Here is a 17,398-nt window from a genome sequence, read left to right as displayed (position 1 = left end):
GCATGCACGCGCGCTCATGCCATCCACTCACCAAACTTCTTCGCACTGCAGAAGTGCGCAAGAGCACTCGCTCCCTGCGGCGCTCTTTGCGCAACTGCGACGCATGGATCCTGCGGTGCTCGGAACGTTGCCTGCGTCAGCCCCTGCCGAGACTCACCGTGCTCGATGCACCGATATCGCGAGTGCACCATGCCAGGTGGCTGCTCTTTAAGTGTTCAATGTTGTACGCTTTGGGCATTGCTCTTGTGATGATGGACGGATGGATGGATGGATTCATTGACTGATTGACACGGCACGACGAAGAATGGTACATGTTCTCTGGGCACTTGGGCTTGACTCTGACGGCGCCGGCTTGACATTCATGGAGGATTGAAGAGAGGCTTGACCCATGCTTGTCCTATAGGGCAGAGGGGGGGAGGGGCGTGAGGTCTATACTTTAGTAGGTACGAGCTTGCATCCAGGCTTGTGCGATGTGGCTGTGCGCTTAGAAGCGGTCAGACTCGCCCTGGCCACCAGCAGGAGGGCCCCGGCGGTCCGGCGACGCAGAGTAGCGGCGACGGGGGCTGGGAGAGCGGCGGCGCTCGGGAGGAGGGCGGTCGTCGTCACGACGGCTGCGGCCACCGTAGGGGTCGTCGTCGCGGCGAGGGGGGCCGTCGCTGTGACGTCAGCTTCTGCAGCTCGGAAGTCGGGAAGCTACTTACCGACGGTCATACGGCCTGTCGCGGTCACCACCACGACGGTCGTCGTCACGGGGTCCGTAGCGGTCGCCGCCGCCACGGCGGTCGCCACCCCAGCGGTCACCACCACCACGGCGGTCATCATAGCGGTCGCCACCGCCCCAGCGGCGGTCACGGTCGTCACGACGGCGGCCGTCAAAGCGGTCGTCAAAGGGACGCTTCTCGCCACGGTACTCTCCTGGTGTAGGAGCGTGAGGCTTGGTCGTAGCCGAGTAGTCGACACGGATGGCACGGCCGTGGAGAACGACACCGTTGAGCTTCTCAATGCAACGGGCAGCGTCCTCAATGCTACGCATGGTGATGAAGCCAAAGCCACGGGAGCGGTCAGTCTGGGAATGTCAGCTACCTTGCCCATGACATGGAAGCTCCCACTCACACGCTGGTCGTAGACAATGGTCACCTTCTCGACGTCACCGTGGCGCGAGAACTCGTCCTCAAGGTCACGCTCGTAGGTGCGGATCGAGAGGCCAAAGACACCAAGGACGGGGTTGGCCTCGACCGAGGGAGCATTGTTGGGGCGAGAGGGCGGGGCGGAGGGCCTGTAGAACGACATTGAATGGGTTGGGGATGAGAGAAGAAGCAAAGTGGAAAGCGAGGATGCAAATCGGTGTCGTGTTGGCGAGAAGCAGAGGAGCGAGGGCACGAGCGTCAGCGGCTGGCCGTGGAGTGTGTGGTCTCGGAAGGGCACGGCCTCGGGATGGCCGCCAGAAGCGAGCTGGGGCACCTCTCGCCACAAAAGTCGGTGGCTTGGGCCCCCTGCCAGTAGTTGCAGTGCTGTGCTTGCTTCCTCCTCCTTCCTCGACCGCACCACCAGCATCACAAACTCACCTGCCAACGTCGCGAGGCGGGCCGCGGTCATCGCGGCGGTCGTCGTGGGGCGGACGGCGGTCATCGCGCCTGTCGTCGCGGCGGTCGCGGTCGTCACGGTCATCGCGGTCACGGCCGCCGTCGCGCATCTCGACGTCATGGGCCGGCACGGGCGGGCGCTCGGCGTAGCGGCGGTCGTCGCCGCCGTCGTGGACGGGCGAACGAGGCGCCCAAGTCTCCCTCGAGACTGGGGCAGTGGACGACGAAAAGTCCTGCGGCATTGTGTTAGCGATGGAGATGGCAAAGTGGGTCAAGCTGAGATGGAGCAGGGCTCACCATTGTGCTTTAGAAGTGTGTCAATGCACAAAAGTGGTGCGAACAACAGCTTCTCTTGAGGTGGTTATTGTTGCGAGTGGCAGCAGCAGCAACCAGCGAGCGGCGACAGTGACCAAGTGCGTAATTATTAATATAAGTGACTTATTTTGGGGATTTATCCGGAGGCCACGTGGTAATCGGGTGGCAAAATCAAAACTGGCACACAAGTTTGTTTATTCCCCCCATCTTAGGGTCTCAACTTGACGCGCGGTGGGCATTGTCGCGCGCCTTCGACGCGGCGCGCTTGCTTCACGTCACAAACGTATTATTGACAGACTACGACGCGCCTGGGGGGGGTCAAATTGAACGCGCTAATGCAGCAGTGCACACCGTACCCCACTTCCTACCTTGGGCACTACTGGGGCCTTGCATGCACATTTTGTCTTCTGACGTGCGACTATCACCTCGTTCGTCACATCAAGCAAAGCACTTGAAACCGTGGCTTGTAATACTGGCACTGGCTGGCGGCATGGCGGAGGAGGTGGTACATGGCGGTGCAGGTAGAAAGAGAGCCATCTAGATGCCTTGCACCATGGCTTGCACCGGCTTGCACCATGGCTGACCCGTCTCTCGCATCCAACAGCCCAAAGCGCTAATCACGGCGCGCAGCACAATAATGAAACGCGCAATGATACGCAACGCCACGCCGAGACCAGAGCAAGAGGCAGAGGCCTCTCTCGAGCATGGGCGCATGTAGGGGGGGGGTTTGATTATCCGACTCGGTTTATCGCCGCTGCTATCACTCGGCTCTCGGAGGAAAGCAGCTCAAGCAAGAAGCCCAGACTCTCTGATGTATGTGCCCATCGTAACAATAATTTCTAGGGCCTTTGTTGCTGGGTGCAAGGCAGCGTCATAAGAGTTCACGTCAGGGTTAATTGGATGTGGTGATGATGGACGACGACGACGACGTCAGTTGTTGCCGGACCTAATCCCAGTCGGTCGGTTAGCAGCGGGGGCCGGGCGGCTCAACTGTCGGTTCACGGTCGGACCACCACCACCACCCCTCCCTCACCTTGACCTCGCCTCGGCAGTCACACGTCCCCGCCCTTAGATCCTTGCGCTCCTTGCCCCTCACGCTGCCCATGTCCATGTAATGTGCCCGCCCGCACACCCAAACCTACGTCAAATGAAATCGGGTGAATGAAACCCAAACCGAGGCCCAAGCAGTGTGCACTGCAACAGAGCGGAGAGGGGGAGAGGGGGGGAGTAGAGGAGGCGACACGGGCTAGTACAATAGTGACTGACGGGTTTGGACATGCCACAGACCTACTGCATGTGGGAGCACGAGCGCGCGCCTGGCGTCGACCCGGCACCCACCCGGCACCCACTCGGGACGGAGAGAGCGCACGGGCGCACGAGGGAGGCGCCTAGATGCCGCTCGCTCCGTCGCAATAGAGGACCTGGCGGCACGCGTGTGTCCTGTTTGTTGTGGTCCATGGTGTGCTCGTTTGTGCAACAAGTCCTGCATGCATTGTTTTGGCTGCGTGACAGGTGCAGCTGCTGCCCTGTCGCGTATCAGTCATGGCTGTTCTCGTTTTGGCATGAGCCAGGATATGCCAGGATACAACCGTCGGGGGGTCCATTGGTCGGCAGCTTCATTGGATGGAGAAGGTGTACCCGATCACGGTGCCGGCTTTGTTGGGCCAGGCCGAGGTTGAACAAAGTGTCGATCCTGGTAGTTCCCTGAGGGGAGACGCGTGCACTTGACAGTTGGGTGGGTCGAGCAAAGAGCAAGCTTTGGGGGGAGGGTGAGTCCTAGGGTCCACGACGACAGGCTCTCTAGGACCGAGTGCGTTTCGTCTGCAGCAGCAGCATGCCAAAAGTCACAAACAGGAACGGGCAAAGCGGCGGCGGCGGCGGCGGCGGCGCGGTATTCAGTCGACGCGGTCGTTACGCGTCCATGGCGCGCACCAAACTCCCTCGTTCGACCCTTATTTTGACGAAATGCACCGCCTCTGAAAAAAAAGCCGGATTTTTTTCCTTTCCTCGTCGTCTGCTTGCTGCTCGCCAGAATGCCAGAGATACTACTTTGCTGCATCTCAGGGCGTGATGCGATTGTGTCAAGGGAGAACTCTCACTGTTCTGTGGCATGGGAGTGTGTGCGCCTTGCGAAACCCCTGTGTCGTGCTCGTTGTTGTTGGTGTCTGTCTGTCGCGCGCGCCCTGTGCGGCTCGTGTGCGGCGGCGCCGCGCGCGTCAAAGCGAACGCTGTAGCAGTCGGCGTCGCCTTTGAACCCTGGGGGGTAGGAGGAGGGGCTTTTGCTTTGGCGCTGGTGGTATGCCCCTATTTGTCAGAACTGGTGGTGCTAGTGTCTTGTCGCGTCACGTTGCTAAGGGCGTATTTGGAAACGAGAGACGAGCCAGTGAGGCCAGATACAGACTGCCAGACGCCAGACGCCCACGGCACCACGGCCGCACCCTCCCACGACGCGGCGGCGCGCGCGCACAGCACTCGCTGCGCCCACTCGCCCACTGCCCACCCAGTCAGTCAGTCAGTACCCCAGGTCCCCGTCACCCCCCCTCCCCCTCCTCCCACTCCCCCCCTCACTATACATAGCTCTTTTCCAACCACATCGTCGTCTTTCTCCATCACTCATCCCAACACTACCACTTTTCTCCCTCTCCACCACTTCGCTTTACAAGCACCCCATACCTCACTCTCCCTACACACTCATTCACCTTTTATTCACAATGATGCTCAAGTCCGCTGTCGCCGTTACCCTCTTCGCCGCCACTGCCGTTCTCGCCCAGTCTCGCCCCCAGATCAACACCCCCGGTGCCCTCACTGAGGTAAGTAGCAGCAATAGTCTTCCTTTGGACTACTCCCAGCACACAAAAGACGCGTCTCTAACACCCTCTCCAGTGCCAGCCCGTCCTCCTCACCTGGTCGGGTGGCCAGGGCCCTTACTTCGTCTCGGTCATCCCTGGTGGCCAGCCCGGTGCCGCTGCTCTGTAAGTACTACCATTCATCGTGTCACGCGCGTGCCCCCTCCCGCGGCGCACAGACACCCCCTTCCTTTGCCCATAGCGCTCATACCTCGCTTCTAGTGTCGACTTCGGCTCGCAGTCGGGCAACCAGCTCACCTGGAAGGTCAACCTCCCCGCTGGCACCAACATCTCGCTCAAGATTGTTGACCAGACCGGTAACACCAACTACGCCCAGGCCGTCAACATCCAGAAGGGTTCGGACGAGTCGTGCGTTGGCAAGCCCATTGACAACGCCGCCGCGTCGGGTGGCTCGACGTAAGTTTAAATAGATCGCACTAGTCGCCGTTGTCCATCCCTGACATTGCATAGCCCCTCGGCCGCTGCTGGTGGTGCCGCCTCCGGTGCCGCTTCGGGTGCCGCTGGTGGTGCTTCGGGCTCCGCCGCCGCCCCCACCACCGCCGCTGGCGCCTCGCCCTCGGCCGCTGCTGGTGGTGCTTCGCCCTCGGCCGGTGGTGCTTCGCCTTCGGCCGCCAAGCCCTCGACCGCTGCCGGTGGTGCCTCGTCTGGCGCCGCCGCCCCTTCGGGCTCGGCCTCGCACGCCGCTGGCTCGTCGGGTGCCGCTGCCCCCTCGGCCTCGGCCTCGAAGCCCTCGTCGGCCAACAAGATCATCGCCTCGACTGGCCTTGTTGCCCTCCTCGGCGCCGTTGCCCTCCTCTTCTAAGAACACTCTCCTCCTCCCTCTCCCCCCCATAACAACCCCCTCGCATTAACCCTAGACCACGTTCTAACCCCTTCGTGGATCCATACATAGGCGGAACCGCCGGACCTCATGTATTCACTCTTTACGAGCTTTGTGCCATGTCACTGTGTCATGTCACGTAGTTGTCTGTGGTCGCTGCAGTTTTCGTCGTGTCGTGTCGTGTCGTGTCGTGTCGTGTCGTGTCGTGTCGTGTCGTGTCGTGTCGTGTCGTGTCGTGTCGTGTCGTGTCGTGTCGTGTCGTGTCTGTCTTTCGTCTGTCACGCACGTTTGGACTTCTCTGACAGTGTCCCCTATGGCCAAGCCGTGCCGAGAAGGGGCGAATGAACCAGAATGGCCGCCGGTGATGTCGCTGTGCCGACATGGCGCGAGATCTCTGCGAGTGCATGCAAAGACGCGGCAGCAGTGCTCCCCTCGGGGTGAAACGTGCCGTGGGCCTGGGACGAGCACAACGAGCAGCGTGCGCAGGATTCATTTCGGACCTGACTGACCTGGCAGGTCTGGCCAGCCTGGCAGGTTGCTTTGCTCCCCTGGGCTGGCTGGCGTCATCACGCCGCTGCTGCCGCGGAGTGGGATCCCGGGCCGCCGGGCTTGGCATGCAGAGAAGCAGTGATGGCACGGGCCCAGTGATGGCTGCGTGATGCATGTGTTGGCGCGTGTGCGGCGCCACGTCGTGCCAGATATGTGCAGAGCGCAGCATGCGACCGACTGCGGATGGATACCTAGGATCGACGTGTCGCTGGTGCTGGGTGTGGAATGCGACGGCCGCGACGGACGCGTCTGGGCGCGTCGGATGGGATGGGTGGTGTGGCATGCGGTGAATGTGGCACTTTGCCAGGCACGTCACCATTGACGAACGAATAGTTGCCCGCACGAAGGCGCTCGCACAGCAGTCTGCGAGTTACGGCGCTGGTTCCGGCTTGCTTCGGCTGTCGAGTCGTACGAGCACAGCGGCTACGTTGCGTGGACTGCGGTGCACCGGGAGGAGGGGGCGTGGGTATGCGAGCTGCGGGAGGAATGGTTCGGAGGCGGTGGTTCGGTGGCTGCGCTTCGGCACTGCGCGCTCGCGGGTGTGTTCTCTGTCGATCTCGGGAACGCCGCAGTGCCGGCGCTCTGGGCGTGGGTGGTGTGTGACGTGGGAGCCGGCGGGGCGCGGTGTGTGCTGTGACTGTGTATGCACGGCTGGGGCTGGGGCTTGCCGGCGCTTTGCGTGCCGTTTGACCTTACTTGCACACAGCCTCGACTGCGGCGTGGCGTCGTGGCAGTGCCAGCATACCTGACGAACTGGGACTCGCGAAGGAGATCTGGCCACGTCTTCTCGAATGTGGGCTTGGTTGGCTGTGCAGAATGAGGCCGCACGCGTCGTCCCTGCCGCGGGCACAGTGCCGCGCTTCGTCGTACGTCCGCAACCCATCTTCTCTTCTCCGTACATCGAATCGATCTCAAGGTATGTCGCTGTCCCATCCTAGCCGCTCTTGTGTTTGCTGCGGCATTTGGACAGGGCGCAGAGCGTGACTCTCGCATCCTGTCGGCGGCATGCTTGGGGAGTTGCTGGCAAGGTAGCACGGCCGATGCCAAGAGAGAGCCTCCCTCCCCCGGCCGAACGGTCGTGCGCTATGGCTGAATAACCGCTGCACGGCACCTGCTACTCCCATGTCACTTCCGCGGAGGGCATCGAAGCTCGTATTACTGGCTCTGAGCGGAAGCTTGGACTTCACGCCCCGTCCGTCGAGTTCGACGCTTGGCCCGCGCCTTTCTCTGGTACGAGACAAACACGGGTCGGCGCGCTGCTCTCGTCGCCTATTATGGCTCACGGCCCTCGTGAAACGAGCCGGCTGCTCCGTGTCGTCATTGTACATAAGTGCCGCTGCCGGTCGCATTGACAGCGGGCCCATCATCTGTCCTCGGCTTCACTCTCACGCGGGTGGCACCAGCCCATGAACCGGCCAAGGGTGGGTTTTCTGCCACCTCGACATTGGCTCAGCTTGCCATGTCGGACAGCCAGACCGCTGAATACTTCTACGTTCACCCGTCCTGCGCCCCGGGACTGCCGGTATCACTGTGGTGCTGCCTAGGCGGGGTACCTTGCCGCGGCTATCGCCTCGCGACCAGTATCCCTAGTCCCTTCACTTTGCCCGAGACACGCGACCATCATCTCCCCCGTGGCAGGGCGTGCGTACGTCGGCGCTCAGGTGCGCGGGGCAAGCTGGTCCTCCTTTGTGGGGGATGCTGGGCCGATACGCTGGCACGTTCGGAACAACGTGGTATAAAGGCGCTCTGCCGGGGGGTTTCATGGGGGCTCGGCGCTCGTCGCGACCTGTGAGTTTGGGCTGAACTTGTGGAACAGCGCACGAGGAAACGAGCGCCGAGAGGGCCGGCGCCGCATGGCCGTGCCCCTGGCCGCCGCGATGCCTCCCGATTGTCGATGCACGACTCAGTTTCCAAGAGACACGGTACAGACGGGCATCGTCTCTTCCTGCGACGGGTCGAGGTGCTGTAGCCCTTGACCGCGTTCCGGGCGGGGCAGCGGTTGCTGTCGTCGTCTGACTTGGCCTGCAGCCTTGGCGACCACGTGTGGCACCAGAACGTACCAGAGCGTACGTAGCCAGAAACGCCCAGCGCAAATCGCGGTTGCGTCGGCAGGCGATGAGCTGCGTCCAGCACACGCGGCGGTCATCTCCTCCCGGCCTAGAGGAGCACTTATCCCGCGCCTGCACAGGACGCGCAAGTATGCCCTCCCGGTCGTGGGTGCTGGTGCCGAGCTGGTGGCCGAATCACCGGGACACCCATGCTGCTGGCATGCCCGGCACCTCAAGCCTTGAGCAGAACGGGATGTTACCGGCCGACGGCCGAGGGATGTGCCCGACCGCCACACTGGGGACGCAGGACGCGCTCGCTGACGGGTATGTAGCGCGCGAGGCGAGGTCGACGAATTGCACCACCCCAGCGCGAGCCGTCCAAAAGGGGAGCGCATTCCGAGCACCGCCCGACGCCGAGCCGAGCTGGCCGAGCTCAGTCGGGCGCGAGAAATCGAACCGCACGAGTGGCTTGACCGCGCCGCCTGGTTGGTCGCTGCCCGGTGTGACCGTTACGAATGCCGAGGCTGGCGCCTCGCCCGTGCAGGTTCACCGCTGCTCGCTGACCGCTTGCGTGTCCGCTGGTGTGTCGGGAGGAGGTGGAGAGATGTCCAGGCGTGGGGGGACGGTCCGAAAGAACGCGTACAGTGATCCGCAGCCCGCCCACGCCGTCCTCCGCCATTCTGCCTTGACGGCCTCGTCGACGGACACGAGGCTGGACGTGCGGAACCCGTCGACCCGAAGCCATACGGACCGCAGGCACCGTCTCCCCCGCAGTGTGCTGCCCCGGACGGAATGTTGCAGACCTCGATACAGTCTCCTGCCGCCACGTGTGTGTGGCGCCACTCACCACGCCGATCCGCCACATCCTCGCACCCACACAGCACACAGCACACAGCACACAGCACCGCACACAAAAAGCTCTCCCCCGCTCCCGAACCCCGGCCGCCAATCCCCTTCCTCCTGGGACCGGTTCGGATTCAGCGAGCGGGCTCGAACTCCCAACCTGCAGTCGTGGCGGGTGCAACCCCCGGCGGTTGGTTAGACCGTTGCTCCACGCACTGCTGTTGTGCTCGTGGTTTCGTCGCTCGACCAAGGCCCGGACACCGCGGCATCCAAGCTGGCACATGGCGCGGGGGGGGGGGGGGGGCGGACGCGTGGACAAGCAAGACGATGCAAGCGGGGTGCACAGCGAGACGTGGGGTACGCACGCCATGACGATACGTCCACACCGACGGCGAGTGTGTCGTCTGCGGGGCATCACGATTCTGCTCTGATCGTCTGTCACCCGGACCCAGGCACACAGCCCAGCACCCCCAGCTGGCAAAGGTCAAGGTGCCACCCCCCGGCGAGTGCGGGACAACCTGACCACTCACTCACCATCGCTGTGCCCACCGCTCGGCGTCGAGCCACGGCCGACGCACTGTGAAAGAGGCGGCCCGCAGCCATCGGTACATAGTGATCCTGTCCCGTCCTCGCCGACTCCGATGCCCTGATACGTCGATATCCACATGGTCGGAGCAGCCTCGATGCGAGGCCACCACAGCCGCAGCCGGCAGACAAAGACCTAGCCTCGCTGAACGCTGAACCATACGTCTGACCACACTCCTGCCTGCACTCCCAAACAGCTGCGCCGCAGCGCAGAGAGGTCGAGGCCTCGGCGTGTCGGCCGGGCGGCGGAGATCCGCCTCTGCTGGGCTCAGAGGGCTAGCGCGCGCCGGTGAGGTGGCAAAGACACAAAGCCGCCGCCGCCGCCGAAGCTTGCTCCGCCACGTGCCCTGGAAAAGAAGGCCGTCGCAGCGGCCGAGGATCGAGCCTGTCGTGGGTCCGGAAGCCCACCTACCTCGCCGTGTGTACGTACTCGCCCAGCCGGGGTCAGCTTGTCGCTTGGCTCGGAATGAGCTTAATCGTATACGACGTTGTCGGTGCGAAACCTTGCCCCCCGGTGTTCCATACGGCGACCTCTACGCGGGCATAGGTGCGTCAGACGACACCTTCCCTTCGACGACTCTGCAACACCTTGCCCACCACGGCATGACGTTGAGAACCACCGACCCAAGGGCAGCTGCAGCAGGCTCCATTGAACACAAGGTCCGCGGTGAGACCCGCTGCGAGGCCCGCAAACTCTCCCGGAAGCCGCACCAACGCCGCTCTGGCTTGGTTTAACCTTGTTGTCACTTACCCCCGTGCAGATCAGTGAGTGACGCTGCGCCGATCGAACGACTGGCAAGCAGCGCACGACGTCATCCCTCTGCCGGCGGGTTGCGGTTCCAGTGATCCTTGCAACGACTCCTACAAACGCTCCCACGGCGCACGACAAACCACGGTTCCGCTGGTGTTACATCTGCCACTCGACTCCCTCCAGCGGCTTGACTCGAGGGCGTCCCGGCAATCGCGGACGCGTGCCGTGGCGGCGCCACCCGACCCGCAAGCAAGGCCCCAGTCTCACCTCGCCCCAGACGCCGACGCCCCGGAATGTACAAGCTCACCGTGTCTGTCAGTTGGGCGCCAGGCGTCGACGCTGTCGCTTGGGCGACGGTGGGCCGGGTCGCCAGGAAACAAATCAGGAGCGTCGCGTTGTTTACCTTTCGCTTTTTTGGGACGTTTGCCTCCGGCTTGCCTTGGGCCAGGGGCGCCGTGCCCAGAGCTCTGGGCCACTGCACGTCGGGCGTGTCAACACAACACTACCTAGGCTGTACGAGACACCACGACGCGTGCATGCCGTTGACGGTGGCGCGCTCGCTCTCGATGCATGCTCGCTCATGACAACGCCGCCTGTCCGATGGTGCTGGCAATGTCGGCGAGGATCTGCTGGGACGCGATAGTCCGGGGTCGTGAGGGGGGTTGCGCGTTGCCTTGTGTGCGTTCGTCGAGACGAGACGAACAACTCGGCGAGCGTCCCACACGCATGATGTTTACACGCATACAGTGTCGTGTCCACACCCACGCTCCCGTGTTTCTGTACTTTGCTCCCCGTAAAGTTCAAAACAACAACAAACAAACAAACAAGACCGGACGTACGTGCGCCCGCCGCCCAGCCAGGATCCACACCCCCCCCCCCACCCCCCCGCCCGCCCGGCCCGGCGGAACAAACGAGCGACCTCAACTTGGGCGGTACGAGAAGAGTTTGGAGCGAGGTACGGCGCTCGACCGACCCGCAACTCGACGCGTGCCTGTGAGTGGCCAACGGTCGACCGCATGGGGCGTCGGTGGGTGAGCGGTGAGGCGGTCGCCCAGCGCCCAGCCCAGCGCCAGTCTCACAACGCGTCAGCCTCGGCGCTGCCGTTGTCGGCGCTGCTGCATCCCACGCCAGCAGGCCCGGGCATGGATGGATGTACGCGGCGCCTCCTCGCTCTGGCGCCAACCTACCAACCTTGAATGCATCATGTGTGGCGTTGAGCATCGCGCCATTGAGTACTGTATGCGGTCATTGGGCCATCATGTCGCGATCGCATGACAAACATGACCCACAGAGTTTGGTTACTGCTGCGCAAGGCGCTGCCCTCTTGCCTCGTCCTTTTCCTGCATTTGTCCCCTGGAGGATCGCAGTGTACCAGATTGCGGCCCAGGCCCAGACAAAGCCCAATGTTTATGTCAAGGGGTGTAGCCGTGTCGTCGAGAGCAGCACATCCTCGGCCCCTCGCTCTGCCATGCCTTGCCTAACCTGTGCCAGGGGTCGGCGTGTCACTTTTCCAGGACAAGTCGCCCAGCACCGCGCGTCTGCTGCCGGCTCGTGAAAATGAAACGCCAGGAGAGGTTTGTTGATTTTGTTTCCCTGAACGCCCGTCTGTGCCTTTGCAGCCAGCGACTCGCGCGCGCGTGCCGGTCCGTGCGCCTCGCCGAGCGCCTCCTCGCCGCTGGCCGCTGGCTTGCCTGCGCCTTGCCTCCTGTGCATGCCTCTGCCTTTACTCTGCGGCAGCAAGCGACGACTCACGACGACAACTCTCTCTGCGTCCGTCTCCTTGTCGAGGAGTACGCACCACACATACACACAAAACCCACCAACTCCTAGATGGAGCAAACTCGAACCTCCTTGGCTACCCCTTTCTGATCCGCCTGCCCTTCCCCTCGTCGTCGTCGTCGTCTGTCTGTCTGTCTGTACCAAACATTGTCCACAACAAGCTCGACTCCTTCTTGCTCGGCCAACCGCAAAAGGCACTTACTCTTTCCACTCTCTTGGGTTCAGTCTCCTCAATCTCCTCTCTTCACCACTCCCTCTCTCACTCCCACATCGTCACGCAACCACCACCACCACCCAACCACCATGGGACTCCTCCGCAAAAAGGTGTCCAAATTCTCCCTCAAGGCTGCAAAGGAGGACACGAACAGACCACCAACTCCGCCACCACAGCTCCCACCGCTCCCAGGGCACATTCTCCGGCAAGAGCAGCAGCAGCAGGCAAAGGACTCGGCCGCGGGACCCAGCCAGCAGCAACAGCAACAGCAGCGTAGACGGAGCAGATCACTTTGGTCGGGCAGCGACGAGGCCCGTCTCGCAGCTGGTTCACGACTCGGCCGTCGGGGCTCCTTGTCTGCTACCCCAGAACCAGGAGGAGGAGCCCAGCCATGGCGCAGCCGCGAGGCGTGGCTCGCGTTACACCAAAGCCCCGTCGGCGCCGCTGCCGCGGTTCCCACCCTGCCTGTTCCGTTTGGCCCAGGCGGCGACATGCCCGGCTGGCGGAGCCGCGGCGCACCAGGCGGTGGCTTCTTCGGTACAGCCGCCGAGCTAGACAACACGATTGTGCGCAACTCGGAGAACAGTGACGGGAGGCGGACTCCGGTTCCTGGCACGCCGTCGCGCCGTCTGAGAACCTCCCCCTCCGTGCCGTCCCTCGCGCCCTCACCTTCCAAACTCGGCAGGCTGGAGTTCGCCGCTGCGCCACCCGTACCATCGACGCCATCGCCGGCGCGCTCGACACCGTTCACGCCCCGCGCCATGCGCCGCAGGTCACGCAGTGTTGACTCGATGGCAGCCTTCGCCTCACCCGCCTTCGAGTTCTCCACTCCGACGGAAGGCGCCTCGGCAAACTCCAGCCTGCTCGTCACACCTCCGTCGGCAGGACCAACACCGTCATTGGTACACAGTGCGGCCGAGCGGCTGTCGCCGCCCGTGCAGGCCTCACCACTGATCGACGACCACGCCGGGTCTGTGCTTGAGCGTGTCGACAGCACATCGAGCTCGAGCGACGAGTCGGAGGAGCACATCCGTCCCGCGCCGTCGACACCGTCTCGACCATCGCGTGCGCCGGCCCGCGCCCTCCCCGCCGTACCGGTACACGCATACTCCGAGGACGGGCATGTCCAGCAGCAGATCGCACCGCCTGCGTTTGCGCCTCGCACCAGCCTGCCCACGCGTGGCAGGGCTTCTTCCGTCACGACGTCTGTCCCCACCGTCGTCCCCGTTCCTGTTGTACAGCAGGCCGTTGAGGCACACGTCGAGGTCGAGGTCGAGGTCGAGGTCGAGGGCGAGAGCGAGACGGACGCCGAGGCGGACGCCGATGGCGAAGTGATTGACTTTTCGCGACCGGCGCCACCACCCGCGGCCCACTCGACGCGTTCTCGCTACTCTGGCCCCTCGTCGTCGCACGGTCATGGCTACCCCACCTCCTCCCACGGACATGGCTACCCCACCTCGTCGCACGGACACGGCTCGCTGCCCCCTTCTGCGATGCCCGCCAACATGGTGCCCACCCCGCAGCACGCACAGATGTACCCCACCGCCATCCCGATCGAGTCTATCCCCCGTCCACCGACGCGCACGGGCTCGTCGAGCAGCTATCGCTCCCACCGGACCGGTGGGCCGCCCTCGCGCTCGGCCTCGTCGGCCGGCCACTCGGACCGCGACCCGCACGCCAACGCTGTCCCGCACACCCCTCAGGCTATCGCCCACGCCGTCAACGTCTGGCGTCAGAAGAGCAAGGGCAAGGAGGGGCGCGAGGAGGCCGAGAAGGCCATGAGCGCTGCCCAGCCGCCTGCGGCCGACGGCGCCTCGCGCCACACGCGCCGCGTGCCCTCGTTCGGGAGCATTCGGCCCCGCGCCTCGCGTGCCGACCGCATCGAGGCCGCCATGCGCAAGCAGGCCCCTGGTGGTCCCGACCACTGGGCTGCCGACGACAAGGTCGAGCCCCATGTCGCGGCTGACCCGTTCGCGCACGCCGGCGCGTGGGAGGCGCCCAACACATACAGCGTGTACGGGGGCATCAACGAGTTTGAGCCCCCTGCCCCAATCCAGACCGAGCCGCTGTTCAAGCCTCCTACGAGGCTACCGCAGCTCGGTGGTGGTGGTGGTGGTCGCCCTACGACGCCACAGATGGGTGGCCGCCCCACGACGCCTCAGATGCACCACCAGCAGCTGAGACCGACAACGCCACAGATGCACCACCCCCGGTCCATGACGCCTCAGATGATGAACCACCGGCCCACGACACCGCAGATGCAGCGGCCCTCGGCGCTCCCATACCTGCCACAGGGACAGGGGCACTACATCCCCGCGCACAGGGCGCAGAGGATGCAGCAGCCAGTCGGTGGGCAGGGCGGGTGGATCTAGCCGAGTAGGAGAAGTAGTATCAGTAGTAGTATCAGTAGTAGATCTAGTGCCCGTGGGTGCGCGACAGGATCGCGCGCGAGCACCACAGTGTTTGTCTTGATTTCGGTTGTTACATGACAATAATGTATGCGGTCTTCGCGCAGACGACGTGTACAACAATGTGGATGATGCTTGGGGGGGTGGGTGACCAGGTTGACTTGGTATCAATGTTGTTGGGGGCATGAACGTGCCACGAATGGGGAATCGCTGGGCGGCGGCGAGGGGTCGGCGTCGCAAACCTCATGGACAGGGAACAAGTCGGAAAACGCTGCGTACTTCTACTCCATGTCAACGTCGGCCTCGTCGTCGTCGTCGCCGAGGCGAATGCGCTGGCCGCCAGCAGTGTCGCTGAGGTGTCAGCTGGCGTTGAAACGAAGTGGCGAGCTGTACACACCCTTCGCCGTCCCATGAGCGCTTGCGGGGCGGCACTCCGTTGGGCTGCAGTCCATTTGATGACTGGCCCGTTTGCTGCTGCTGTTGCTGGAGCTGCTGGTACCCGCGCTGCGCCGCCGCGATGGGGGCGTACTCGCGCAGCTGGTTCTCAAACTTGCATATCAGCAGCTGCTCCCCTACCACGCTACTCACGCTCGCCGTGCTGACGCAGTATCGCTTGCTCTGGACAAACTGGAGGGCCGTCTCAAACTCCCAGCCGAAGAGGTACATGAGGTAGCCGATGACAATGGCCGGGGCTGTTGCAATGCCGCCTGGGGCGTGAGTGGCTGGCTCTGCTCGGTTGTTCAGCCAGACTCACTGTTGTCGTGGACGAGCACGCCTCCGCGGATGTTCATGGCCTCGTCGAGGAAGGCGCGGCACTGGGGGAAGATGGAGATGATGTTTTGGGTCTGACTTGTCAGCTTGCGGAACCACCAGGCACTTGAAATGACTCACGCCAGAGTCCGCTACGTCGAGGGTGAGGTACTGGAACTCTGTGGGGAAGCGGGGAAAGATGAGGCGCGCCTCGACCGAGTCGCGGAGACAGATGCTGCATGTGTGAGCTGGGTGCGGCGAGCGGCCAGCTGCGAGCGGGCAGGGGCCCGTGCGTTGTTCCGTCCGTCGCCGGGCGGGCGGCGGTTGACTCTACGCCGACTTACATGTGCGTCACGCCCATGGAGCGCAGCTTGGCCATGTTGGTCGACGCCTGGAACGGGCCGAGATACAGGCCTGGCAAGATCTCCTGGGCCTCGCGGCGCATCTCATACCTGGGACACAGTCAGCCGGTTTGTCGGCGCCCGTCGGGGAGCCGCAACCCACTTCCACTCCTTTAAGAGCATGTTGCTCGGTGGCTGCGCGGGCGGCCATGGGGGCTGCGGCACGGCGAGGCCGGGGACGTGGTTGGGCTGGAGGGACGCGACGTGGGTCATCGGGTGGTGGGGGGGTGGGTGACGGTGGTGGGAGGAAGGAGGGAGGGAAGACGGCGGCGTCGGGACGGCAAGGCGTCGGCGGCGGCGGCCTTGGTACGAGGGTCCGGGGTGTTGTTGTTGAGGAGTAGTATGCGGTGCTGCGGGCGCTGGTGTACTGTGTCCTGTGCGGTCGCTGCTCGCTGCCGTGCTTGTTCTTGTCAAAGCAAGCGAGTTGAGGAGAAAGTAAAAGTGACAGAGCAGGTTGATGTTGACGGATGGCTGACAACTGACTGGTCCGAGTGAGTGGGCACCTTTCCCCGCTGTGAACATTGACTTGCCGCGTTTACCGCCCTGTGCGTACCAGCCAGAGTCTGGACTCTCAAGCCACTCACTCAGCAAAGGGCCGCACATCACCCGGAAATACTCCCGCCTGCCTGGCCTGGCTGAGCCGGTGATCAACTCCAGTTGCCGAGCCAGGCACGGCGCGTGGGGTGACTCAACTGTCGGTGTTCGATACGTTCGATACGCGTCCTGCTCTTCTTGCTCGTCTTGCTCTGCCCGACTCCTCCTCACACCCACACCCACACCGTCGCCACAATGGCGGACAACGTCGCAGACCTCATGGCCAAGGCGTACGACATTATCCGCGTCATTCCTCCAGGGAGGGTGACGAGCTATGGTGAGCTCTTTGGATCGCGCGTTTCTAGCTTGCTCACGCCCAGGCCATATCGCAAAGTTGGCGGGGTATCCAAACTACTCCAGGCATGTGGGGCAGGCGTTGCGCGTGCTGCCGAGCGGGTCGGACATTCCATGGCAGGTGGGTGGCGAGGCTAGCGAGGCCGAGCTTGCTCGGGCGAGCGGTGCGGCGCTTGTGCGCGGTGAGTGGGCAAGTGCTGACCCCACCCTCGCAGCGCGTCATCTCCGCAAAGGGCCTCATCTCGCCGCGCGGCGACGAAGGCCAAGGCGTCGCGCGACAAAAGGACCGCCTGGAGGCCGAAGGTGTCGTCGTCGAGACCCTCGCTGGGGCCGGGGGCGAGCGCGTCGACCTCCGCCGGTATGGCTGGTTCCCCGATCGGCGGCCGGACATGGCCCTCGACGCGTGGTTTGAGGCTGTCGATGCTGGCGAGGTGGCGGCGTGAGGATGGGGCGGGGCGGCGCCGAGGACGGTAGTGAGGGTGAGGAGTCGGCGGGGACGAGGAGTCGGCGGGAACGTGGAAGAAGGACGAAGGTCGCGAGGACGGGAAGTAGGACAACGACGAACAAGGGGGTCACCGACAAGCACTCCAGAAGCAA

At 63.6% G+C, this 17,398-nt stretch overlaps 5 protein-coding genes across 5 annotated transcripts; 3 read left to right on the top strand and 2 right to left on the bottom strand.

Annotated features, from left to right (window-relative positions):
* Positions 1–12: 12 nt before the first annotated feature.
* On the bottom strand, positions 13–1,935 carry tra2 (Transformer-2). The gene is made up of 5 exons (XM_062771346.1): positions 1,881–1,935; positions 1,566–1,816; positions 1,114–1,276; positions 702–1,066; positions 13–656 (listed from the first exon to the last, which is right to left on the bottom strand). The coding sequence occupies exons 1-5, from the start codon at positions 1,881–1,883 to the stop codon at positions 485–487; spliced, it is 954 nt and encodes a 317-aa protein (XP_062627330.1). The 5' UTR covers positions 1,884–1,935; the 3' UTR covers positions 13–484.
* A 2,573-nt stretch (positions 1,936–4,508) lies between these two features.
* Positions 4,509–5,567, top strand: LOC62_03G004825 (uncharacterized protein; the record flags this gene model as incomplete). Its single annotated transcript, XM_062771345.1, has 4 exons — positions 4,509–4,708; positions 4,782–4,870; positions 4,967–5,161; positions 5,216–5,567. Exons 1-4 carry the CDS (start codon positions 4,610–4,612, stop codon positions 5,565–5,567), a joined length of 735 nt encoding a protein of 244 aa, XP_062627329.1. The 5' UTR covers positions 4,509–4,609.
* A 6,876-nt stretch (positions 5,568–12,443) lies between these two features.
* LOC62_03G004824 (uncharacterized protein) lies at positions 12,444–14,726 on the top strand (the record flags this gene model as incomplete). The annotated part of the gene is made up of 1 exon (XM_062771344.1): positions 12,444–14,726. The coding sequence occupies one exon, from the start codon at positions 12,444–12,446 to the stop codon at positions 14,724–14,726; it is 2,283 nt and encodes a 760-aa protein (XP_062627328.1).
* An 88-nt stretch (positions 14,727–14,814) lies between these two features.
* Positions 14,815–16,126, bottom strand: STYX (Serine/threonine/tyrosine-interacting protein; the record flags this gene model as incomplete). The annotated part of the gene is made up of 7 exons (XM_062771343.1): positions 14,815–15,113; positions 15,160–15,326; positions 15,351–15,469; positions 15,517–15,607; positions 15,654–15,747; positions 15,857–15,964; positions 16,017–16,126. The coding sequence occupies 7 exons, from the start codon at positions 16,124–16,126 to the stop codon at positions 15,044–15,046; spliced, it is 759 nt and encodes a 252-aa protein (XP_062627327.1). The 3' UTR covers positions 14,815–15,043.
* Positions 16,127–16,670: 544 nt separating this feature from the next.
* Positions 16,671–17,244, top strand: A79_1377 (DNA base-flipping protein; the record flags this gene model as incomplete). The annotated part of the gene is made up of 3 exons (XM_062771342.1): positions 16,671–16,784; positions 16,828–16,922; positions 17,017–17,244. The coding sequence occupies exons 1-3, from the start codon at positions 16,703–16,705 to the stop codon at positions 17,242–17,244; spliced, it is 405 nt and encodes a 134-aa protein (XP_062627326.1). The 5' UTR covers positions 16,671–16,702.
* Between the last annotated feature and the right edge of the window lie 154 nt (positions 17,245–17,398).

The sequence above is a fragment of the Vanrija pseudolonga genome, chromosome 3, assembly GCF_020906515.1.
Source record: "Vanrija pseudolonga chromosome 3, complete sequence".
In the NCBI taxonomy this organism is placed as follows: Eukaryota; Fungi; Basidiomycota; class Tremellomycetes; order Trichosporonales; family Trichosporonaceae; genus Vanrija; species Vanrija pseudolonga.
Note: the sequence above shows the minus strand (reverse complement) of the source record. Positions and strands in the feature narration are given on the sequence as shown.